Raw genomic sequence first — 19727 nt, forward strand, 5'->3', positions numbered from 1 at the left:
GGCTCATTCTGCTTTTCAGTCCAATGTGGTAGTCAAACAAGGTGCCTCAGACTCTGTCTGGAGTTTCCAAAGTTTAGGCATTAGGTATCTCCCCCCCCCCCCCACTTTAATATGGAAATTAAAATATATGGTGAAAGAATAATATGTATAAAAGGCAGGGTAAACCTTTTTGGACAAGATTTATATTCTCTTATTTTATAAGCATGCATAATTTCTTTATTGGGGGAGGGGGGAAATAAGAGTAATGGAGCCAGGATATAGGCTTAAAATGAGCAAGAGTCCCCTGGACTCTGTTGCCTTTCTTAAAAACTTGCAAACCTTAAGGCTGCACTAGCGATAGCCCACTAGCTCAGATGACAACAGGAAAATCTGGAGAATAGGAAAACAAAACAGAAACTGTATCATCATATTCCTGTATTTATTTCTTCAAAATATTTATATTCTGCCTAGATCTTTGACATTTTTTGCAGGATATCTGGTTTGTGCATCAAATAATAGCCTTTAGGTATGTCTTCTCTGTTTCTATATTTTACTCATTTCTCTTAAAAGTCCATCCATTACCCCCTCCCCCCTCCCCCCCAAAAAGAAGTGATAAAACAAGACAGAGGCTTCCTGTAAGGGGGGAAAAATCCCCATCCTTACTACAGAGTCAGAACTAAAGAAGCTTCTTGGATGAGGAGTGAAATGTCTTCCAGGAAAAACAAAAGTCCAGTTTGCCTTTTGCAAAAAGCACCTTTGGGATAACCATGACCTGGGTGGTTGGAGTTTCCACAGACATCCTTACCACAAACAAAAACGGTTTCAGATGAATTTCCAAGCTCCCACACATCACCTACAACTAGATAGTTTGCTACAGGCTGGACTATTCCCTTTCCCCCTGGGAAGATTTGCATCATACGGATGTTCTTTGAGCCCAGTACCATGGCACACAGCTTCAGTTCTATTCAGCAGTTCGAGAAATTTGTGTGAGTGGGTCCATCCAGAAGTGTGCTCATTGCCCACCCCCCACCCTCTTTGCTGGATCTGCCTCCTTACAAGGGCTTGGATACTGGTAACATCTGTAGCGGACTGCAAGGAACCACAACGACTTATCTTCTGGAGATGTGGATGTGGTAGATGGACGTGACAGGACAGTTCCTGGAATATGAATAACAAGGCAGGAAAAGGGTCTTGGCACAAAGACTGCCCACCAGAAAACCAAGTTGGGTTTTTTTTGGAGTTTCCTACCATAAAAAATCCACTTCGCATCGTCAAACTCTAAGATCAGAAGCACCCCAGTGCATGGAGATTTAAGAAGACAAGAGGTGGGATCTTAGCGAAATTCTCTCCAGAGAACAGGGAATTCCAGACTAGGATTAAGTCCTTCAGCAATCTGGTCCAGAATAGATCAGTTGAGTTGGGACAGGCTCTGGGGTAGTGTCTGTTTCTTCATCTCCCCAGAAATAGGTGATTAAGTTGTCGGAATCCAGAATGGTGGCAGGCATAATGTTTGCTTTAACTGGGTTAAAGGGGATCTCAGGGTGTGCTTTGTGGTGGTGCCTGGCCAGGTGACTCCGTTGAACGTAGCCCTTCTCACAGTGGGAGCACATGTAGGGCCTCTCTGCCTGGTGGAGCATCTGGTGCCGGGTCAGCGTTGACTTGACGGCAAAGCTCTTCCCACAGATTTCACAGTGGTAGGGCTTGTCCACCAGGTGGATTCTCTCGTGACGGTAAAGCTTGGACATAGAACAGAAACCTTCCCCGCAGACCATGCACTTATAAGGCCTTTCCACCCCATGCGTTCGCAAGTGCCTATTCAGGCTCCCACCGTGAGTAAAGGGCTCCCCGCAAATGGGGCACGCGAAGGACTTCTCCTCCACCAGAAGAGGCATCGGGTAAGTGAAGGGGACCGGGACCGGGTACGAGAAAGAATCCTCCCACAAGTCGTTTTTGAAAAGGCCTTCCTCTCTGTGGCTCCTCTGGTGCCGGGTGACACTTGTGCTACGGGTGAAGCTTTGCCCGCAGTCTGGACATTTGTAGGGTTTCTCTCCCGTGTGGGTCATCTGATGGGTAAGAAGATTCAGATTCAAGCTGAAACTCCGTCCGCAATAGAGGCACGAGTACGGCTTCTCCCCTGTGTGGGTCCGCCAGTGTCGGGTCAGGGTTGACTTCCGGTTGAAAACCCGCCCGCATTCGGTACAGGGGTACAGTCTTCCTTCGGAGTAGAACTTCTGCTGGAAAGATGCTTCAAAGACGTCTCCAAGACTGTCCATGGACGCATCCCAAATTTCTTTTGGATAGTCACCTTGACAAAGCGCTGGTTTAAATGGGCTTTCCCAGGCTGGACTGTTCTCCGTTCCCTGGGAAAGGCTTCTTTCCTCAGGATCATCGAAAATGGTAAAATGGAGCTCTACCTGCTGATCAGAGCTCTCCGGCTGGAGGACGGACCTTTTAGCCTCGGCTTCTGGTCCGTCCTCAGCTGGGAGAGATTCCTTCACACCGGATGGCTGATCGGCTTTCTCACTCCACTGAACAGACCTATCCCACTGCCGTTCTGAGTAGCTCACCTCCGGCGACTCATCCCGTCCTATCTCACTTGCACAGAGTTTACCTTCAGAAATGCCCCCTTCGGATTCCTCCAGGATTGTAAAATGAAGCTCGACCTGTTGCTCAGAACTAGGTTTAGGGTACATTTCCACTCTTCTCTCCTGGGCCCTGCTGTCAGGTTCTGGGTACCTCTGTAGCCTCTGTATTTCCGGCGAGGACCGGGGTGGATCAGAATAAAGTAATTCATGATCTGGATCAGGCTGAGAGGAGCTCTCAGGTCGTAGCTCTGCATCAATCTCACAGGGCCAGAGCTTCCCCTGAGAAATGCCCCCTTCGGATTCTTCCAATATGGTGAAATGCAGTTCAACTTGAGGTTCAGAGCCCTCCTCCTTCTCTTGCAAAGTCTTCCCTTTGGTGTCCTTCATTGTTCCATCACCTGCTGAGGAAAAAAAAAAGAGTCCAGATACGTCAGCCCTTTGAGATAGCCCAGACCGGGAAACCAAAGTTAGAAATGATAATATAGTTAAGTCCTTGACCTATCTTTTTTCAACATTCTCTCTCTTTCTTTTTTTAAAATAATGTTATTGGTTTATAATATAAATACAAACAAAAAATACAAAAGCAAAGAGTAGGAAAAATAGGGAAGGGAGAAGAGTGGAAAAGGAGAGAAAAAGAAAGAAAAGGCACTGAATTCCAACTCTTTTGGTGCAATAGAATAGGGTAGTAACATCAAACCACAACTTTTTACTTTTACATAATAGTTTAAACAAGCCATCTCTACAACAACAACACTATCAAATCAGTAAAACCCAAAATCAAAGTTTCATTTTTTTTCTACCTCAAGCACAAAGTCCAGAAGTGGTTTCCAGGTAGAAACAAAAATATTTGTGGTTTTTTTTCCTTGATCAAATCAAGTCAATCTAGCCATCTTTGCTAACTCCATCAACACCAGCAAGTTAGTCCTTGATTTATGACCATCTTTGGGACCAAAATGTCTGATGATAAGGGAGTAGAGCCTACATTTAGGACATATTTGCTACGGTTGTTAAGTAAATCACTGCAGTTGTTAAGTGAATCATGTGGTTGTTAAGGGAATCTGCCTTCCTCCACTGGCTGTCATATATTGGGGTGGGGAGAAAGGATCATTTATAACTAAAGCCAGGTATCAGAGAATAGCCTGGAGCCTGCATTTATTCCATATGCCTATTGTCACCTAAGCAATGAGAGGCCTTTTCTAAATCTCCATTCCTTTTCCGCCCTTCCACTCCAAGGTCTCATTTTCATTAGTATCCAATTGTCTTTTCTTCCCCCACTATGTATGTATGTATGTATGTATGTATGTATGTATGTATGTATGTATGTATCTCTCTCTCTCTCTATATATATATATATATATATATACTGTAAATACTGTATACACACACAGACACATATATTTACACATATACCGTATTTTTGGAGTATAAGATGCACCGGAGTATAAGACGTACCAAGATTTTGAAGAGGTAAATTTAAAAAAAAAGGTAGGTAGATAGAAGGATAGAAAGAGAGAGAAATACAGTAGGTAGGTAGGGAGAGAGAGTTAGGTAGGTAGGTAGATAAAGGGATACACACACAGAGAGAGAAATAGAGAGAGAGAAATACAGGAGGTAGGTAGAGAGAGAGAGAGCATGTGTAGGTAGGTAGGTAGGTAGAAGGATAGAGAGAGAAAAATAAAGATAGAAATACAGTAGATAGGTAGGTGTTTCTGCTAGCACAGCACTTGACCAATGTAATTCTCATCAATCAGTTAAAGAGCTTTCCAAAAGGGAAAAAAAAAGTTTTTGCACTCTGCAAATCTCCCCAAAACGGCTCATTTTTCACAAAAACGGGCCTGGTTCCCCACCCCCCCAAAGGCATGAATAGTCTTGGGCTTGCAGAGTGCTCCTGGTTGGGGGGGAGAAACGAGCAAAAAACAGCCTGGTGCCTGAACCACTAGGCCAAACTGACTGTCTTATGCCACTCGAGTAAGTGTATGTATATATATATATGATAAGGCTCTCCTCCTTATCAACTGATAAGGAGGAGAGCCTGTGGATGAGTGGCTAAGACTCCTGCCTAAGATATAATACAGCCCAGGTTCAAATCCCAGTAAGGGTATGGCTAGCTGATGAGAGCTAATTAGATCGAAATAGATCTATACTAGTCTCCCTTTATTTATTTATCAGTATAAATACAACACACACACACACACACACACACACACACACAGTGCCACTGCCATCACCAAGGATGGCAACAGCTATTCCTTCCTTACAAGGATATAAAAGCTCTAGTCATCACGGTGATTTATAGCCTGATACTTCAAGAATTTAGAAAAATCCCTTTCAGGCCTCCTAGAATGATGGCTACTCTTTTATCTTCCACTAGCAAATTCTACAGCTCTCTGTTTGAGTCTTCCATCATGTAAATTCACTGAACGATTTCAGCGTCTAATATTGCAAGAGAGAAAAAAAGACCTCTTTTTTATACTGTGTTTTTTTTTTAACATATAGGCATTATTTCCTTCATGTATGCATTTGGGGGTGGGGGTGGAGCGGGATAAGATAGCCACAGGAATGTGGAACATGGTGGCAATGTACACAATGAAGCATTGAGCTGAAATGGAAGTGAACGTTTCTGTCTATTTTGTAATAGAATTTGGGGGAGCAAAATGAAAAACCAAAAATGGTAAATTAAACACAGACACAAGAAAGTGTTTCTTTGTCTAACATGTCAACATGGAATTTGCTTCCATAAGGTGTAGTATTAGCTGTCAAAGGAGGTGATATTACCAATAAAGGAGAATATTTGTAGCTCAGGGTAGTAGAACTGTGGGGTCTTTGGGTTTCTCTGAGGTTGGTTGTTTTCTTATAGATATTTCATTATCCAAACTAGGTAACATCATCAGTGCTAGTGCCAAAGAGCACCAAGGACCCCTTCTCAAGATGATATTAGCTACAGGAATTTGAAACCTCAATGTCAAATAGGGAATACCCACTGCAGGAAATGGAAAACACCTTCAAGTATAGGGAGTTCCTGGAAAGAGGTGGTTGGCCATGCTTGGAAATGAGATGTTGGATACAATACAATACAATACAATACAATACAATAGTAGAGTTAGAAGGGACCTTGGAGGTCTTCTAGTCTAACCCCCTGCCTAGGCAGGAAACCCTATACCGTTTCAGACAAATAGCTATCCAACATCTTCTTAAAGACTTCCAGTGTTGGGGCATTCACAACTTCTGGAGGCAAGCTGTTCCACTGATTAATTGTTCTAACTGTCAGGAAGTTTATCCTCAGTTCTAAGTTGCTTCTCTCCTTGATTAGTTTCCACCCATTGCTTCTCGTTCTACCCTCAGGTGCCTTGGGAAATAGTTTGACTCCCTCTTCTTTGTGGCAACCCCTGAGATATTGGAACACTGCTATCATGTCTCCCCTAGTCCTTCTTTCTCTTAAGCTAAACATACCCAGTTCCTGCAACCGTTCTTCATATATTTTAGTCTCCAGTCCCCTAATCATCTTTGTTGCTCTTCTCTGCACTCTTTCTAGAGTCTCCACATCTTTTTTACATCGTGGCGACCAGAACTGAATGCAGTATTCCAAGTGTGACCTTACCAAGGCATTATAAAGTGGTATTAACATTTCACGTGATCTTGATTCTATCCCTCTGTTTATGCAGCCTAGAACTGTGTTGGCTTTTTTGGCAGCTGCTGCACACTGCTGGCTCATATTTAAATGGTTGTCCACTAGGACTCCAAGGATAAAATGAGTTTAATTTGTAGTTTAGTTTAATCTTTTTCTGCCAGTCAGAAATGGTCTGCGCTCCAGCAGTTTGAATCTGACTCCATGAGATATGGTGAGCTCTAGTTCCTGCCCAGCCAGCAATTTGAAAGTATGCAATATTGCGAGTAGATAAATGGGTACCACTTTGGTGGGAAAAGCCTTGCTGCGATTGTGTTTGGGGAGAGCAGAAGCCGGCGTTGGACTTAGGCAGGCAAGGCGAGGTGAGATTGGAGGATGAGCATCGAAGAGTCAGCAATCTGAGTGCCACTGTGTCTCATTGATGTAAAACTAGATCACCCCCCCCTTTAGTGCGCCAAGGATAGGTGCACAAACAGAATGAACTAGCAATCTAGGCTGTCAAGGCTGCATTGTGCGTCTATCATGTGTAGATTTCTCTGACATTGTATGTCATATGCTGAATAAATAAGCATGGATGATGGAAACAAAAACAAAATGACCCTTTTGAGTCTGCCATTCTTGGTGCAATAGCTTCCTTCACAGACTGATGTAATCTATCCTTGCACAAAAGCAGAGGTGCCAATTTGTAACCTTACCACAGGCATGTATCCATCTCAAGTTTGATAAATGGATTTGCTTTGGAGGCAGCATGCGTACACTAACATGCGTAGATACTCCCTTCTACAAGAGCTTGACTGACGTTTTGCCAAATTCGATCTACTGTGGCAACAGCTTTCAAGCAAGGTTCAACTAAAGCATCCAGAATCAATGCCCAACACCCAGGATTTCAATTAGGAATGAAGGCAGGGATATTGATATAAACAATCGGGAAGAGGTCAGGAAAAAGGGTGAGCAAATCTCACTGATTGAGCACATCTTCCTGCATGCAAAATTCCCAGACTGCCTTTAAGAGGAACAGAACTTCAACTTCCATTAACTTTAGTCTGCAATATTTGGTGAAGGTTGCCTTAAAGGTTGCTCATTGGGGACAACCGCAAACTGGTAAATACACAACTTTTATTCTGCCTCTGCTGCTGACAGACAGTTACTAGATAGGTCAGCCACCTTTAAACCAGACAGAAAAGTACCATATTTTTCAGAGTATAAGACGCACCTTCCCCCCCCAAAAGAGTGTGAAAATCTGGGTGCATCTTATACACTGAATACAGCACTTTTGGCCTCCCCAAACGCCGCCCCTTTGCAAAAATGGCCGTGCAGAGCCTTTAGGAGGCTTATAGAATGCTCCTGGGGGCTGGGGAGGGCAAAAACGAGCAAAAAACAGGCCATTTTTTGCTCATTTTCCCCCTCCCAGCCCCCAGGAGCACTCTATAAGCCTCCTAAAAGGCTACGTGTGCCATTTTTTTTTTAGAAAAAACAGGCCCGTTTTGGGGTCATTTTTTGCTCGTTTTTGGGTCTCCCCAGCCCCCAGGAGCACTCTACAAGCCTCCCAAAGCCTATACATGCCCTTTTTTTTGACAAAAAACAGGCCCATTTTTGCAAAAAAAAAAAAAAAAAACGGGCCATTTTTGGGAGGTTTGCAGAGTGCAAAAACTTTTGAGTTTGTCTCTTCAAAATCTTGGTGCGTCTTATACTCCGGTGCATCTTATACTCTGAAAAATATGGTAACCTTATATTAGGTCATTACAGGTAGTCTTTGACTTACGACAACAATTGAGTCCAAAAGTTCTGTTGCTAAGCAAGATGGTTGTTAAGTGAATTTTGCTCAATTTTACATCCTTTATTGCCACATTTGTTAAGAAAATCACTGCAGTTATTAAGTGAATCATGTGATCATTAAGCGAATCTGACTTCCCCCATTGACTTTACTTGTTGAAAGCTGATTGGGAAAAGTTACAAATAGTGATCACATCATTTCGGGACAATGCAACTGTCATAAATACATGCCAGTTGCCAAGCTTTTGCTCATGTGACCATTGGCAATGGTTGTAAGTGTGAAAACTGGTTATAAGTCATTTTTCTTAGTGCCATTATAACTTCAAACAGTCACTAAACAAATGGTTGTAAGGTCTGGTACCTTGCTATCAGACTTAATGGGTTAAACAAAAATCAAGTATATTCTCAATAGGAAATACAGTGAATCAAGGTCCATGTTTTAATTCACATTACAGAATTTACAAAAGTGGGACAGAAATCAATCTATCGTCAGTCAAAAGCTGGGCTTTAATTTTTCCAACCCATTCTCTTTAGAGTGCTTTCATGGACCATGCCATGATATAAAAGCAATATTTGGGGCTACATTTTCTTATGCTGACTTATAATATTTAAAATGGCATAGATGTAACAAAATGCCTCTGTGCACCCCAGCCTAAAATTTAACTCCCAAATTTATAATCTTAATCCCATAGTACCATTGGCCAGGGAAGCAGTTTTGGATAGAACCCATTTCTTTTCATTAGCAATACATCTGATTTCACAACTGTGGTCTCTCATGCCAGTCTCAAAGTCCCACCCACCCATTCAAAACAGGAATGCCTCATCCTGCATTAAAAACATGTTAATTAAGCAACAATATCTCAACTAGCATAACACCAGCATGCTAATGACCTAATTTACATAACCGCACATGATACATCTTCCAGGCATTGAGGGGGATGGGTGGGGGTTAATTAAACCAGAAGGATCAGGACAATTTCTCCCCCTTCCCAGGTCAACATTTATAAGAGCCTTCCAGGTGTATTAGGTCACAATTTCCAGTTTGCTCAGACTTATGACATTGGCTGAGGATATCTGGAAGTGACCCAATTGGAAAACAGGGCACTAAACTTGGGAAAGCATTAACTTTTAATGTTTTTTCCCCATTACCCAGGGATGTTTTTTTTTTCCTTTTTGCAAAGAAGAAACAGAATCAGGTATCTGCAAAAAAGAGTGTGCATATCTCAGAGAATTCAGTTCTTACTTTTAAGATCATGCACACATATACACAAATGGATTTTTAAAAACCCATAATAACTTCGGCCATCTTGCAGGACGAAATATCTAAGTAGCTGTTTTAAGTTTCACTTGTCTGTGAAATATGTCTTTGTTTTATACTCCTTTATGTGACAAAAGAAACTCCAGTTCTCCTCACAAATCTACTTTAGCACCATCACTACTGCTTTCCTATGCATAATAGAGAGAAATTCAGGCATCCCTTAAAAACGAGTTAATACGCTTGACCAAGAAACAGACAGGAATTTCATACTACTAAATGTATCAAATAAACCTCTTTTCCTAGTTTGGACAATGCTGCTTTCCAACCATCAAAGTTAAAGCTAACACAACTGTTCCCATGTTTTCTAGTTGCAGCTTCAAGATCATTAATTGATCTAATTAAATGCCCTGTGCAAAACAGCACCATTGCTGTTCGCTGCTATCTATTTTTCTTCCCCAGGGATTTGGGGTGGTGGAAAACATAAGAGGTTATCCCTCTCCAAGACCCATTTCTGAGAGATTCAAAGGGCCAAGACTCTGGGATGCCACGCTGGGGCAAGGGGGTGGGAAGGAGCAGAGGGGGGGGGGGGGAGACCTGATGCAGGTGGGGCAGAGCTTTAAAAATTCCCCCAACTTTTACACAGCTATGTGTAAGCTTTCCTTTCCTTTCCTTACACAGCGTTTCTTCAGCTATGATTCCCGAGGCTTGCAAACAGCAGAAATTCCTTCCATGCTGATAACATCGCTTTGTAAGGAGTGGAAATCTGGGAAACAATTCTAGGCTTGTTCTTTCCAAGAGGCCTCGCTTGAGTCCATTACTTTTTTTTTTTTTAAAGAGAGAAACCCCAGGCTCTTTTCTCCCAACCAGAAATTCGGAAGAGGGAGGCGGCGCTTCTGACTCTTGGGGGAGTGGGGGGGGGGGGGTGAGAGACACCATAAACGCGGAATGGCGGGGAGCGCGAGGAGAAAAAGCCCACTTTCTGCCCAGCCGAAGCAGTTCCCACGCGAGACGGCGCAGGGCAGGACGCGCGCCCGGCATCACCCTCCGCCAATCGCCCGTTGCGGGCCCCGTGAATCTTCTTCCCGCAGGCCGGGCTAGCAGCCCACCTTCTCCCTGCATCCCCCGAGGGCATCTGGCTCGGCCGAATGGCCGCAGAGCCTGGGCGGAGCCCCCGTGGATGGTTTTGGCCGGAGGGGAATTCCCACCTCGGTGGGGAAAAAAAAAGAGACACAGACCGATAGAGAGAAGAGCAAAGCGGAGGCTGGAGGACCGAGATGGCTCCGCTGGTCGCCAGCGCCGCGCGGTGCCGGAGGTGGATCGGGAAAAAGGAGCTGCTCCTGCGGTTCTCCGGGCGAGCTGACTCCCGCTGATCCGGATGCAGCAAGCGCCCGAGACAGGAAACTCATCCCGGCCCGACGAAGGGCGGAGAGACGAAGAGAAAGCGCAGGCCCATGCGCTCGGTGGAAATCGCCGGAGCCCTCTGGTGGCAGCGGAGCACGGCCTGAGTGGGTTGGGGGGGATAGACGGGATGGGAGGTGGGGGAAACACACATACAGCAGTCCGCTTTTCGGCGGAAATCGGCAGCAGGAGCGTACACACACACACCGCTCGCTTTATGCCAAGGGTTGCTCCCGGGTCAACGTCCAGAGCATTGGTTGCGAAACGCGCGGCTCCTGATCGTTTGAACGCTTTATCTTGCAAGCGAATCGATCTTGGAAGGTTCTTCCTTCGAGGAGCGTCTTGCAAGACCCTCCCCAAAATAGAGGATGAAACCTAGTTTAGGATCATGATTGTAACCATAGGCATATAATCTCCACAGCAGTGGAGTTAAGTAGTTAAGGAGCACAAGATGAGGGTTTTTTGCAGGGGCACCTTGTGTTTAGGATTGCAACCTCAGACAAGTGGGTTACTACTCCTATAGTAAGGTTTGTCCTAAAAAATTTCCACCCCGTTTTTCCTGCAAACCCCTGAGGTAGGCTAGACCAGTGGTCACCAACTGATGGTCTGTGAGGAAATTTATTTCCATTTTTTATATTGCACTAAATACTATTTATCTTCTTTTAAACTCATATTAGTGGTCTGCCGGATTTAAAATTAGGAATTTAGGGGTCCCTGAGGTCCGAAAGGTTGGTGATCCTTTGGCTAGACAGAGGTGGGATCTTGAACTTAGTCCACTGCACAAGCCTGTACACATGAAAATCCAAGCCATTTCTTGTCTGAAATATTTGAGGTACTATTGTAGTTATGATAGCATTTCTGGACTTCTAATTTGTATAAAAATGAAGCATGCAGCGTAGGTAGGATTTACTTCAACAACAGAAATGGCAATCCATTAAAAAAAAAGTCTGTGTGAATAACAATATATCTGCCTGGTGTTTAAAAGGTTGGAATGTAGATCATAGGAAGGTGGCACAAAAATCGCAAAGAAATTTTGCTTAACAAGTCCATTGTTACCTGACATGTGTGATGCAGGCAAGACATCTGGAAAAGGATTTTGCAGTAGACATTTAAACCTAGCCAGACGAGACACTGAAAGTCCAAACAATTGAAGCATTTTAAAGAAAATAACTTAACACCTGGAAAATGAGTAGGCGGCCACCAAATTGGAGTGAACTTTCAACAGACATTTTCTGCCCCACTCAAAAGGATCTAAGTCCAATGCAAAGGTGGCCCCCTAGGTATATGGCATTGTAATCGGTGCCAAAATGCTATCTGGCACCCATGTCTCCACTTTTTTCTGTGGAAATGCCTTCTTTGCCCAGGGGCATGTAAAGAGTTCTCTGTCTCCCATTCAAGATGGTACAGATGATGCGATCAACGTAAGTTATTACAGTATCATATTTGATGGTTTCAGTATTGCTACGACCTCTGGTCACCCGGCAAAAGCATGAAATTGTATGTAAAAGGAATTCAAACAAGGGTGGAAGAGATAAGCCCAGTTTAAAAAGTGAATCGGAGATCAGATGCAAGGCCAGGCACTTCCTAACCCCACATTGTATCATCTTGGGGAATTCCAGAGCTGCCACAAGCCCACAGGGAGAGATTGAGAGCGCCCAGGTTTACCGTGCTTAACCTGGTGAGTAAAGCACATGTGATTATTAACAAAGCAAAAAAAAAAATCATGAACGTTGCTTTTCAACAGCTAAATTCAAATTCACAACTCTTATGCCTATTTTTTTCCTCTGTTCAGTTTTGTTTGAAAATTGCTGGTCCCTGCAATTTTCTTGGCAAGCTTTTTCAGGCGTTTGCCATTGCCTCTTTCCCAGGGCTGCAAGAGAGGGACTGCCCTATGTTGGCTTTGTGCTAAGAAGGGACCAGAGCTCACCAAGTAATGGTTTCTAGTCTGCTGCCTTAACCGCTAGGCTCCAGGGGTGTCAAACTGGTGGCCTGCGGGCTGGGTGTGTCACACACAGGTCATGGCCAGCCCAGCTCCACAAAGAGGAAAAACATCGCGAAATGTCACATGGTGGCAACGTGATGCTGCGAGTTTGACACCCTTGCATTAGACCAAACTGGCTCCCTTGATCATAGACCCAAGTTCTTGCAAAATATAGGTTTATATTTACAAAATTACAATTCCAGGTCCATGTATTTCAAAGTGAATAATATGGTACTACACAAGATCACTGAAGGGCAGAGAAGTACTTTGCTGGATCCCACCAAAAGTCCATCCAGGACATCTTCTCCCATCACTAAGTGTAGCAATTAGCATTCAATATATGCTGTCTCTGGAAACAGAGGCCTCCATAAACCTTGGCTGCATGGACTAATTTTGAATAAACACATGGGGGGATTTTGCTGTGGGGGGCACAAAACTCCCCATCAGCCATGGTGGTGACAACAAAAAGAATGATACTGTAGGAGATGGATACAGGTAGCCCTCAACTTACAACCACAATTGAGCCCAACATTTCTGTTGCTAAGTGAAACAGTTGCTAAGTGAATCTTGCCCCATTTTATGACCTTTCTTGCCACAGTTGTTAAGTGAATCATCGCAGTTGTTAAGTTGGTAACACAGTTGTTAGGTGAATCTGGCTTCCTCATTGACTTTGTTAGAAGGTCTCAAAAAAAGTGATCATATGACCCCAAGACACTGCATCTGTCCTAAGTATGAGTCAGGTGCCAAGGCTGAATTTTGATTACATGAACAAAGAGATGCTGCAACAGTTGTAGGTGTGAAAAATGGTCACTTTTTTCAGTGGTGGTGTCACTTTGGTCACTAAATGAACTGCTATAAGTTGAGGACTAATTGTATACAGCCCAAAGACCCTCTCCTTTGCAGTAGCACAATCATGAAGATACTATCATAAACATATGCATAAACATTGGATATTGTTTTTAGGGATAATATAAATAACTGGTGGACCAGGTTGTTTTAAAACCTATTGTTGGGGTGCAGTTCTCATCATTCCTCCCCATGGATTGTACTGATCAGGGCAAAACTGGAGGACTCCCATAGTGACAAAGAATAAAGATAACAGAAGAGTGATGGGAAGGAAAGTATATTTATTTATCTGTCTGCCAGATTTTCTCTGTGGCCCATCTCACCTATTTCATAGGCTAAGGTAGCTTTGGCAGCCCATGATGCGGTCAAATCAGAGATGAGCAGCTGCCTGGCCATGACAGTAAGGAGAGTAACCAGACATCAACGTCTTAGTTTGGGAAAAGCTCTTTCCGGTTCTTCAGGAGAATTTTGATCAGGAAAGGAAGAGGAGGAGAAGTTTCTCCCCGCAGTTCCTGGCAGGTATAGAAGGAAGCAGCCTTCGTCTTTGGCCAAAGCAGCTGTCCGGTTTAGTCAGCCACCTGGTGCTTCTGCTGCTCGTGTCTCTTCAGATGTGATCTCTGCCCGTAGCTCTTATGGCAGGAGAGGCACTTGAACGGCTGGCCGATCCCAGGCACCCTGTTGTGTTTGATTACGGGGGGATTTATAGTGAACGAGGAGGTCTCACAATTAGTGTATGGGTCGGGCATCTGCTTCTCGGAATCGGGGGACGAATTTTCTTTCCTGTGGAGTCTCTGATGGCGTGGGATGCTGGATCGGTGAAGGAAGCCCTTCCCACACTCGGGGCAATGGTAGGGCTTCTCCACGACCTGGACAGCCTTTTCTTTAGAAGAGGGGGTGAGTTTCACCTGCTTGTTTGTGGCCTTGACTTCTTGTCCCACGGGACCTGCAGAACTGCACTTGAAAGGGTGGCTACACTTGGAACATCTGAAGGTGCACTTGCCTTCAAGGGAGGCCTGTTGATGGGTAACAGGGATGGGGCTGAGATGAATCTCTGCAGAATTAGAACCTCCAGAGGACGCCCCTCGGTCACATGTTCCTTCCTGAACTTCAGAAGTTGGTAACTGGTTACCATCTGCCTCAATGTCGTTCCAGGGGTGGATTTCCTTCTCCGGAGGTGACCTGTCACTGGGATGCCCTTCCTTTCGTGAACTGGCTCCTGCAACCACAGCATCCGGAGGGTTATTCTGCTCCCGACTCGGAGAAACAACCCTGCTGCCATCTTGCTTGAGTGAGACGTAGGGGGCCTTGACGCACATAGAACCTCCCTGGTGTGCAATTGGGGTGCTGAAATATCCAATGACTCCCTTTGCGTATGGGTGGGCTCTGGGCCACACGTTTTCACCCGTCAGGAAAAACTCGCTGCTTCTTGTTGGTAGATTAGCTTCTTGGGCAATGTTATACTGCAGCCTCGCAAGAGACACACCGTTTTCTTGCTCTTTGGTTTGTGCTATCCCATCACCTGCTTGGATAACCAGAGATGGAGTCACGGTCAGTTTCGAAAATGAGCATATTTAGCCTTTAGCCTTAGTTATAAAACTTTCCTAATTTGGTGCTCTCCAGAAATGTAGAATTGCCATTTCCATGCTGGCTAGGGAATTATGGGAATTGGCTCACTGTATCCAGAGAGTGCCTGGGGTTAGGAGGGAACTAGCGTTAAATGCAGATAGTCTATGCCTTGTTCAGTGACCATTTGCAGTTAACGATAGTGGTAAGTCACATTGCACACCGGTCCTCACATTTATGACCTTTGCAGGTTTGTAAAGCCAAGGAAAGCTGAGGCAAGATCATAAGCACAGTCACGGTTTCACTTAATGATGGCTTTGTGTAATGACCAAGTTACTGGTCTCAGCTGTGGTTGCTACACGAGGACTACCTGTATGCAAAAAAGAGCAGGCAGAGCAGGGGAAATACAGAGGTCACATACTGTTTTATCCAAAGTCTGCAGAATGACCATCAATGAGGTCATTCAAAGATGGGGAATGTGTGACTGCCTGAAACTGATGGACCACAAGTTGCAAAACTGCCCAGCATGCTGGCTGATGCTGTGGGGACCTGTGGTTTAAGAGTTCTGGAGGACTGCAAATCCCCGATTTAGATAGAACTATTAGATAGCAAAGATGAAAGAAAATATATGCTGGGTGTGGAAGTTGAGGGAATTTTTTCCTCACTTTTCCCTCTAATTTTTGTGTAATATGCAAAACTCTATCCAAACGTAAACTACCCACTCCTATTTCTGTGTAAAATAAATTGGAAGCTTGCTCTTGAAAAGATGCCTTAATTCTGAAGAAAAGAGTGTTCTTCAAACTGTAACTCAAATAAATAAAATACAAATTTTAAAAATTGTCCAAGGCAAACTGGGCAGATTCTGCTATACATTATTTCTTGTAACTAGGAAGCTTTTTTAAAAAATGCTGAACAATACGGGACTAGCAAAATACTAGCCATATGAAGCAGACACGATGGGTCAGACATGACTTCGCAACTAGCAACAAGAAGCTGGTTTCACGAATTCCTTACCTTGGTATAAAGACGGAGATGTGTTAAATTCCTCCTCAACGTGGACCAACGAAAGGGGTGTGGCAACACCTTCTTCTGTTTCCAGAAACAGTTCTGAGTTGTACTTCTGCATCTCTGTCCAACCAGATTGCAAGAGAGATTGAAATGGTGGGCCTTCACGTGGGAAAAGCTTGAATCCCTGGCTTCTCTAGTTATGCATTTAAACTAGGGTAGCATAACCCTTATAAAAAGTGGCCTGGATTTGAAAGGCTCCATTGCAATATGGTGAAAGCATTCTCCCTGGTTAAAGCTCAGGCAAGACACTCTCCCAAGCCTTGTGTTTGAATTAATACAGGCAATTTTGATCTTCCTGCCTTCCTGGGAAGTTCCCCCCATGTTCTTTGCTAAAAAGTACAGGAATTGCCTGAAGATGGAAACCATACAGTAGAAGGAGCTATCAAGGAAGACCCCCTGCTGATTTCAACCTGCAATGGCACAATGCACTTATGCACACACACAATACCTTATCCCCCCCTTTGTAATTCTGCAAAGGTGAATGGAAGGGGAGGGGTCTGGCTGAATCTCAGGTAGATCTATCCTTCAATTAGTCATGTCCTCCTCTATTGTTTGCTTCAACCAAGGTCTTTTGTTTAAGATAACCCCCTGAGGGTGTTTGCCTGTCGCCAATCATTAAGCTAAATCACCTTTATTTTTAATATAATGGATCTTTATATTAAAGAATCTCTAGTCATCTATTAAAAACAACAGAAGCTTCCACATTTCAAACAGAATAAACTGCTTTTGTAGAATATGAAAACTGTTGCAAACATATTGCTAATAAGTTTTTCCTCTTTGTTCCATTTCTTATTGTTCACTATTAATTATATTCTTTTCACTGTTGTTAAGAATTTGTATTGTTTGTGGTTAGTTGGTTTCTTTTCGTAGTATTGTGCATTCCCCCCCCCAAAAAAATATACAGTAATAAATGTGAAAAAAATTTAAAAATAAAGAAATATGGGTTTTTATATTTAAAAAATGTTAAGAGAATCTCCTCTTTTCCCCTGAAATCCCAGCTCAGGAAGGAAGGAAGGAAGGAAGGAAGGAGGGAGGGAGGAAAACGTTTATCTGATCTAAATAAATAATAGAATTTAGCAAATCCAAAAGTGAGAATTGTTTCATTTCTTCCAATTTGCTAAAGAAGAGTCTAAAAATGGCCCTGAATAGAGATTCCTATGAAATATACAACTTCTTTCTGCTTTTTTCCCCTCTTCCCCCCCCCCCCCCAAACATTTCTTTTCCTCCTTGAACTGAACGTATTACATTCAGACTATTAACCACTTAAGTTTTCTTCTGGTTCACTGCTAATTGCAATTATTGAATGCCAAGTGGAGGTCTGATTGCCTCTTATGCCATTAGCCCCAAATATTATTTTAAAAATTGCATGGATGGGTTATTAAGAATAATGCTGTAACTCATAAACCTTTTATCTCTCTTGTTCTTTGAAAGGTCCCAACTGAACCGGCTTTGTGGGGGTGGACTCGCAGGGCTAAAAGAAGGCATACTCTACTTCCAGAGCCCAAAGGCTCAAAAATTCATTGGCCTGGTTTTTATTCTGCAGTTCTCTAACTAAACCTTTACAAGATCACTGTCAAGATAAAAAGGAAATGAAGGTTTGGGACACAGACTTGAAGAAAAAAACAAATATGGATATTAAGTAGAAATCAGGGCTGGGAAATTCTCCTTGGGTTGGACCCTAATTATTTCAGGCTAATTTGGGGGGGGGGGAGGGGGTCAATTTCCATCTTGATTGAGAAGGAGGGAGAGGGGAAAATATGCCTAAAACCAATCACTTTGTAGCCAACATTTTGAGCAAGAACTCAAGCTGCTAGAAAAAGCTATCAGCAGACTCTAGGTTGCCCACTTCTACAATTACTAGTTCTATTTAATGTACATCCTCATACTTTTTTTTTTTGTAAACTCTCATTCTTTTCATTTTACAGCTACTCCTCCTCAGCTTAGGGCCACAATTGAGCCAAAATTTCCATTGCTACGCGAGACATTGGTAAAGGGAGGTTTGCCCTGTTTTACACCCTTTCTTGCCACAATTGTTAAGTGAATTGTTAAGTGAATCACTGCGGTTGTTAAGTTAGTAACACAGTTGTTAAGTGTATATGGCTTCCCCGCAGAAGGTCATAAAACATGACCCCGGAACGCTGCAATAAATATGAACAAATTATGATCATGTGGCCATGGGGATACTACAATCGCCTTAAGTGGGGAAAAGTCCTAAGTCACATTTTTCAGTGCCGATGTAACTTTGAATGGTCACTAAGCAAATGGTTGTAAATTGAGGACTACCTCTATTATGATAGAGTGCCAACCGTGGGTAGAACATTTTACACGGGAGATGCTTCTACTATCTTCTCTGAACATTCCAGTCTACCATGATCCTCACCCCCACCCATTTTCTCTTGGAAGTTGACAGGAGGAGAGTCATGAAGTCTGGCAACTATGCGTTACGAATTTCCAGCAAAATGTTAGGAAGAGAATTGTGTTCTTGTGATCTAGTTTCTCATTTTTGACCACCGTACTTGACAAAGAACCCATTTTCTGGTTGGCATGACAAATGTTACACTTCAATGTAACCACGAGGACTGAGTCCGTTCATGGCTTATGTATCTTATATCTAAAATGGGGAGAGGAGTCCACCTTCCTTGAAGTCTACACATGAGCTAGAACTCCATTTGTGGGTGTGATCTTGTTTCTTCAACAATTAGGATCTGCAACCATGTTTTATAAGCCATAAGGATGAGATCCATACAATTCACTAAGTCCAAACCAAGTGAATGAACACTATTACGGCTGAATATAGGTCTGCAATCCATCCATCGTATGTAGGCTAACAGAGCCTGCACTTGGGGCTAAGATATCTGGGCTGCAAATATCTGAATGGTGAAAAGAAGTCAGCAATCGAGAGTTCCTAATGCTTCTTCCTTGCCCTCTGGTGCTTTCATCGATTTTTGTAGGCTGAATAAGATGTCCTTAAGGCAGGTGTTGGGTAGAATAGGGAGATTGTCCTTTTATCCGAAAGACTTCACCTCTCTCCCCTTCCTCTATGATGTGGCTGAAAAATAAGTGTGGCCCTCAATTTATTGGCAATTCCACACTCCAGTTTATGTATAGAGGCACCCAGGGGTGAAATTCAGCAGGTTCTGGAGAACCGGTAGCAGAAATTTTGAGTACTTTGGAGAACTGGCAAATACCACCTGTGACTGGCCCCAGAGTGGGGTGGGAATGGAGATTTTGCAGTATCCTTCCCCTTTCAGGCCACCAAGCCACGCCCACAGAACTGGTAGTAAAAAAAAATGAATTTCACCACTGGAGGCAGCCATATTACATCCTCCTTGTGAGTTAACTGCCTTTGGGGGTGATGATTTTCAACTCTACTGTTCTGCAAGGAACATAAATCCTTCTGTTCCTCACCATCCAGTCAGAGCTGAAGAAGCTTCTTGGCTGAGAAATGAAATGTCTTCAAAAGAAAAAAAAACAAGAAGAAAGTCCAGTTGCCTCCTGAAAAAGCACCTCTGGGAGAACCATGAACTGGATGACTGAGAATCTCTACAGAAGACTGCCTATAATGACCAAATTGGGAGGACCTGCACAAATTCTTAATCAGCGTCTGAATGTAATACTAAGGGATAATAAGAAATAACTGTGACTGAAAAG

General features: G+C 43.4%; 1 protein-coding gene across 1 annotated transcript; it reads right to left on the minus strand.

Moving 5' to 3' along the window:
- Nucleotides 1–399: 399 nt before the first annotated feature.
- LOC309391238 (uncharacterized protein) lies at nt 400–10631 on the minus strand. Its single transcript, XM_081951466.1, has 2 exons — nt 10456–10631; nt 400–2962 (listed from the first exon to the last, which is right to left on the minus strand). The coding sequence occupies exon 2, from the start codon at nt 2949–2951 to the stop codon at nt 1365–1367; it is 1587 nt and encodes a 528-aa protein (XP_081807592.1). The 5' UTR covers nt 2952–2962; nt 10456–10631; the 3' UTR covers nt 400–1364.
- Between the last annotated feature and the right edge of the window lie 9096 nt (nt 10632–19727).

The sequence above is a fragment of the Natrix helvetica genome (assembly GCF_964273705.1).
Source record: "Natrix helvetica genome assembly, chromosome: 1".
Taxonomy (NCBI): Eukaryota; Metazoa; Chordata; class Lepidosauria; order Squamata; family Natricidae; genus Natrix; species Natrix helvetica.

Excerpts from the sequence above, each read along its gene's own strand:
- LOC309391238 (XM_081951466.1), bottom strand. The coding sequence starts at position 2,951 with ATGAAGGACACCAAAGGGAAGACTTTGCAAGAGAAGGAGGAGGGCTCT.